The sequence below is a fragment of the Benincasa hispida genome, chromosome 9 (assembly GCF_027475165.1).
Source record: "Benincasa hispida cultivar pf3 chromosome 9, pf3_genome.v1.1, whole genome shotgun sequence".
Lineage (NCBI taxonomy): Eukaryota > Viridiplantae > Streptophyta > Magnoliopsida > Cucurbitales > Cucurbitaceae > Benincasa > Benincasa hispida.
This window is the reverse complement of record NC_143486.1, coordinates 10747055-10752214: the sequence shown is the minus strand read 5'-3', so window position 1 is coordinate 10752214 and position 5160 is coordinate 10747055. Positions and strand designations below refer to the sequence as shown.

The 5160-nt window shown below is 34.0% G+C and overlaps 1 protein-coding gene across 1 annotated transcript; it reads right to left on the bottom strand.

Annotated features, from left to right (window-relative positions):
* Positions 1 to 644: 644 nt before the first annotated feature.
* On the bottom strand, positions 645 to 4946 carry BRIZ2 (zinc finger (C3HC4-type RING finger) family protein). The gene is made up of 12 exons (XM_039041105.2): positions 4339 to 4946; positions 3592 to 3707; positions 3365 to 3473; positions 3138 to 3252; positions 2784 to 2881; positions 2567 to 2673; positions 2182 to 2428; positions 2041 to 2094; positions 1714 to 1857; positions 1508 to 1572; positions 1126 to 1180; positions 645 to 972 (listed from the first exon to the last, which is right to left on the bottom strand). Exons 1-12 carry the CDS (start codon positions 4588 to 4590, stop codon positions 814 to 816), a joined length of 1521 nt encoding a protein of 506 aa, XP_038897033.1. The 5' UTR covers positions 4591 to 4946; the 3' UTR covers positions 645 to 813.
* Positions 4947 to 5160: the final 214 nt, after the last annotated feature.

Here is a 5160-nt window from a genome sequence, read left to right as displayed (position 1 = left end):
AAACTTGTGAACTTTATGATATGCATATCTTGACGAGAAAAGAGAAAATTATCTAGTAGCTTTATTATGAAATTAATTAAAATAAATATATACTAAGTAATACAAATCTAAAAATTAGGTTAAAAAAAAAGGTTAAGATACATTTTCAATAAAATATTGGAGTGAAATTTTAGATTGAAAAAAATGTCTATAATCAACAAATTTTGCTGATTTTTTTTAAAAAAAATATTTGTTGAAATAAATGCTAGAAAATTTAAGTTTTTTTGTAATATCCCAAATTCTTTTTTAGATATTAGACAACAATAAGCAAGTGAAAATAATTTAAATTTTACAAAAAAAAAAAAAAAAAAAAAGGCATTAAATGGACTTGAACGCACGACCTACTAAATCGACTTGTATGCACTAATTGCCGTTACACCACTTTCAGATATTAAGAGGAAAATTAGTTTTTTATATACCTATCGTTAAATGTTACTCAAATTTTATATTAAAAATTTTAAATACGATAAATTGAGGGATGTATCTCCGCCGGTGCACTCATCCTACTTCTATCAACTTCAAAGGGTAGTTCTCTAGCTAAGAGCTTAAAAGATGAGAACTATTTTTTGAAACATTCAATCAAGCCTTCTATAGAACTCTACACATACAAGTAACCAAGCCTTTTATTGGTGCAAAAGTATTTCTAACTTCATTTACAATGCCTAAATTGCCAACACTGACTACTGTCAAAGCTCATGTTCATCTGTATGTGTTTATAATACCGCAAAAAGTAGAGTTGGAATAGACAGACCGTAGCGACGTCAGCTATCAAACTTAGGATTTTTTCTTGTTGGACTTTGAGCTTCCTTTGCCATGGTTCTTAGCAGATGGCTCAGCTGATATTGGAAGAATACTAGAGTCTCTTGCTTGACTTGATATTGATAACTGCTCCATCTGCTGACCAGTTTCTAGGTATGTCATAAGTTCACCAAGCTGAAAGTCACATAAGAAAAACTATTAATTCAATATGCTTTACAAAACCATACCAAATCAAACTGTTGAGCCCAGATTTCATGAGTTTCATGTCTGGAGAGATGTCAAAAGAAAGGGGGAGAGAGGAATTGAGAGGTAGAAAACATGCATCACCTGCCCTTCTAAATCCTGTATTTTCTTGTCCCTTGCTTCTAAAGTTCTCTTTTCCCTGAGTACAAATAAGATATCTCAAATACTTGAACAGAAAATAAAAATGACCATTTCAAAGACATATCTAATCTAAAGCACTTGTTTGTATTCAACTGTTAAATATTTGGATATATTGGTGAAATATGAATTATATTAATTTCCTGAAACAGTTTACATGTAGATGTTGGGGCTGAAACTTGCAAATCAACTAAAGTAAGCCTTAAACAAAACAGAAACACATGCATCTGAATCAGGCAGCAGAGCAGAATAGTTTCAATACTAAGATGTTCAATTAGGAATTAAGCCTTTAAAGGTGGAGAGGAAGGCAATAGGAGAGACATTTTACCTTTCTTCCATTTCAAGGATCTTTGTTTTCCATATCTCCTGGTTTTTCAAGAGATTCTCATTCAGCTGCAGGCAAAGAAACAATAAACCATCATCAAAGCACCCAGCAATGTCATAGCATTTTAATAGATAATGTGCCTCAATTATCTTATCATCCAATACAAAGAAAATAGCTTAAGCTACATTCTAGCAGAAGCGGTCACTAACATCATCTAGAAATTTCTTTTCCTTGATGAACTTATCTAGTTTAGCTTGCATCTTCTGCAGTTTTTGATTGATGGCCTTCTCAATAGCTCTAGATATTTCTCTTTCAGTTTCTTCTTTGACTTCAAGTAGCAGCGACTCAAAATACTACAATTGTGACAAATATAATGGTCAACCATCTAAAATTGCAGCAGAAGGTTAGAACTTAAGTATCAACGAGCACCCAGACTAATCACATTCCATAGGGAACTTTAATCTTAAGCTTGTATTCTTCATACAAATGAATAAACTCATCGGTGGTAAGAAGTTAGTAAGGAATAGAAGACATACTAGTTTTTGGTTCTCGAGTTGACCAGTAAGGAGTTCATTGTATTCGTTGACAATCTATAGGTATCAACACCATTTGTTAGCACATATTTTTCACAAGATAACCTAGAGCGGTAACTAGGTTCAAGGGGAAAGAGATATTACAAGTTCAACTCTACTGTTCAAAAGAGCCTCACTAGTTGCAGCATCTACACCACCACAACTCATGCACCCATCATTAGCATGAGCACAAAATGAATTCAACTCAACCAATTTCCCATCTGTTTTGGATTGGATCAGACGATGGACATAGTTATCTCCTGCATAATCCCATACACGTTGTGTTTCTAACTCAAGAGAATAACAATGCTGTGTATCTTTCCAATGTGCAATAGCATGCCCTTCTTTATACCTACACAATTAATGAATATTTTAGCAGTCCAACCAATACACAGACTTAAAAAGACGTAAAAAAAAAAAACTTAATAATATTCCAGTGACCAAAAAAAAACTAGGAATGGGTGAAAAAAATCAAAGCAGAAAACATTACTTGCCACAGCCAACAAAGCCACAGATAACACATATCCACAGGTTTTCGGAAGTCTGACAAATAAAACATACTGATTTCTCAGGCTGCTGCTGACAATATCGACACACCTAGACATTGTCAAACCAACTTAGGTTATGAACTTTCAAGTTAAACGATCCAAAACCAGGGGAAAAATGTTAGAATAAGAACATTGGTTAAAAGCTGAGAAATCACCTACCGGACAAGAGGAATCACTCCATTTTGATATACACGAACAATGGAAGGAATGATTGCAGATAGTAGTAAGAATTCCACTTGTTTCTTGGTCTAATCTATCTGCATTATTGGGAGTAAAAAAGTGAACCCAAATATAAAGAATCAAATTAACAAGGCACCAGTACAAAACACGTCTTGAGAATGTTGTTAGTTAATAGTGGATAATGGAATAGACTGCACGTGGGTAATTTGCATGATCTAAAAGGTTATATTGAAAAGAAAGAATGAAGACACTGCATAGAGAAGTTCCAATGGACGATGTGCCTAAAATTTGTCTTAAGAAATCCAAGATTTAAAGCATTTCCATTACACTTACCCAGGCAAACTGGACATGTTGGCTGCTCGGTTGAACTTGCAGGGGATGCTTGTGCATGCTCAATTGAGGCTGTGTACTGAACATCGACCATGAAAAGCAGGTGACAAACTTCTGCCTATATTGAATTGCAATCAATGAAAACGGAAAATTTTATTAACCAAAAGGTCGTAGTCCCTAAACAATCCTGTCAAAAGTAAACATATTAGAAGCCAATGCTAATGCCCAACCTCCAGCGATGAGTAACGCTTCTCATTCAAATGCTTGTAGAAGTTATCCGCTGAATCCTGACTTTGAAATCTGATTAATATACTATACCTGTCCTCCACCCCATCACCTCTATCCCACACAGGAACAACAATAATAAAGAAACAAATAAAAACCCAGATAAAACTCACAACATCTATAGAGGAACACCTAATGACTAAAAACAGAGGTAATAGTTGAGCAATTAAACCTGACAACTCGCATCTCCAAAATTTCATGAATGAAAGAACCACAAAATTGGCAAAAGTCAGCATAAGTCATATGGTTTGGCACTCCAAGTACACATACAAGAGGCTTCCTCTCGACCTAAGCAAAGCAAACTAATTGTTCAGAATATAAAATGGACTTTCATATAAAGAATCCCAACTGTTGGGATCATTATTGTTTATCGAGTGAGCAGTTGAATTTAAGTTTCACAATCAGAAGCCCTAACTGCATTGTTAAAAAATGATAACCCATTATGATGTTGAATATTTCGGAAACTTTGATTCGTTAAAACTTCATACAATCCAAAAGAAAGCGAATAAAAGAAAATTCAATATCTAAGGGCACATTCCATAATTATTTGATTTTTGGTTTTTAGTTTTGAAAATTAAGTCTAAAAGATCCCTCCAACCTCTAATTTTCTTGCTATTAGAAATCTTGTTTTTGTTTTTAAATCTTGGTCAAGAATTCAACTCAGATGAAATTGGCTTAATTTTCAAAAATCCAAAACAAAAAGGGGCCTAAATTACTCGTTACATTTAAGAAAGCGGTAGAATTTGAAAGCTAGGCTAACTTCTTGCCAAGAAAAACCCCAATACTACCCTAGAAAACCCCAATACTGAGCCATAGTAATTATCTCAAACAACAGAACAGAAATCGCCTCGAAGACGGACAAATTGAAATTCTACAGCAACGAAATGCAAGAAATAAAGATTAAAGAATCGCAGCTCACAGGGAGAGCAGAAGATGATGTCGAGGATGAGGAGGAAACGTCATCTCGGAATAGATTTACGACACCTCTGATTTCCTCGATTCTGGGGTTTCCAGAGGAGAAATGAAAGGCCTGTGTCAAACCGGAAATGGAGGACGATGAAGTGGAAGAAAAGTCGGTGGGATCGCCTGAAACCAGTGATGATTTCGGAGGCCGAAACCCTTCATCGAAGGTGGCCGGTACGTCGTGTGCGGTGGTCGAGCTAGTTGGCATTCCGGCGACTGATTGCGACGGCGGAATTGAGTTTTTCGCGGGGAAACGATTTTGTGCTCCTCTTGTATCAAATCAACGCTTAACTAAATAGCTAACAGAAATCAATAACATGTGGTTTTCTTTTAGGTAAATTGTAGAAAATACCGATTTTCATTAAAAAAAAATTTCCATTAATATACTTAAATCTATATAAAAAAAAAATTAAAATACTCTTATGGTTAATATATGAATATCAGGATTTAGTACTTTATTTCAAAAATATAAATTGACTTTAAGAAGTTGTAATAAAAATTCAACTTTTAAAAAAGATTTCCTTTCGAAAAGATGAAGTGTCAGATAAAAAAAATTAACAAAACAATATCATATTTGATTATCGAGAACCTTATAGATAGACACATATTCATTTCTATTCTTTGGACAATGCACATATTTTCTTTTTTTCTCCAATCATGGTTGTTCTCAAAATTATGACGATAATTTTCAATGTCTCCTTTTTTGTTTATTAAACTCAAATGCATTAATTATCATTCAAGTATCAACATCCGACTTTATTTAAATATTTAAGTCTTA

Coding starts and splice junctions, on each gene's coding strand:
- BRIZ2 (XM_039041105.2), bottom strand. CDS start 4,590: ATGCCAACTAGCTCGACCACCGCACACGACGTACCGGCCACCTTCGAT. Junction 2,882..3,137: donor AACATGTCCAGTTTGCCTGG/GTAAGTGTAATG, acceptor CCAATAATGCAG/ATAGATTAGACCAAGAAACA. Junction 1,573..1,713: donor AAAAGAAATTTCTAGATGAT/GTTAGTGACCGC, acceptor CTTTGCCTGCAG/CTGAATGAGAATCTCTTGAA.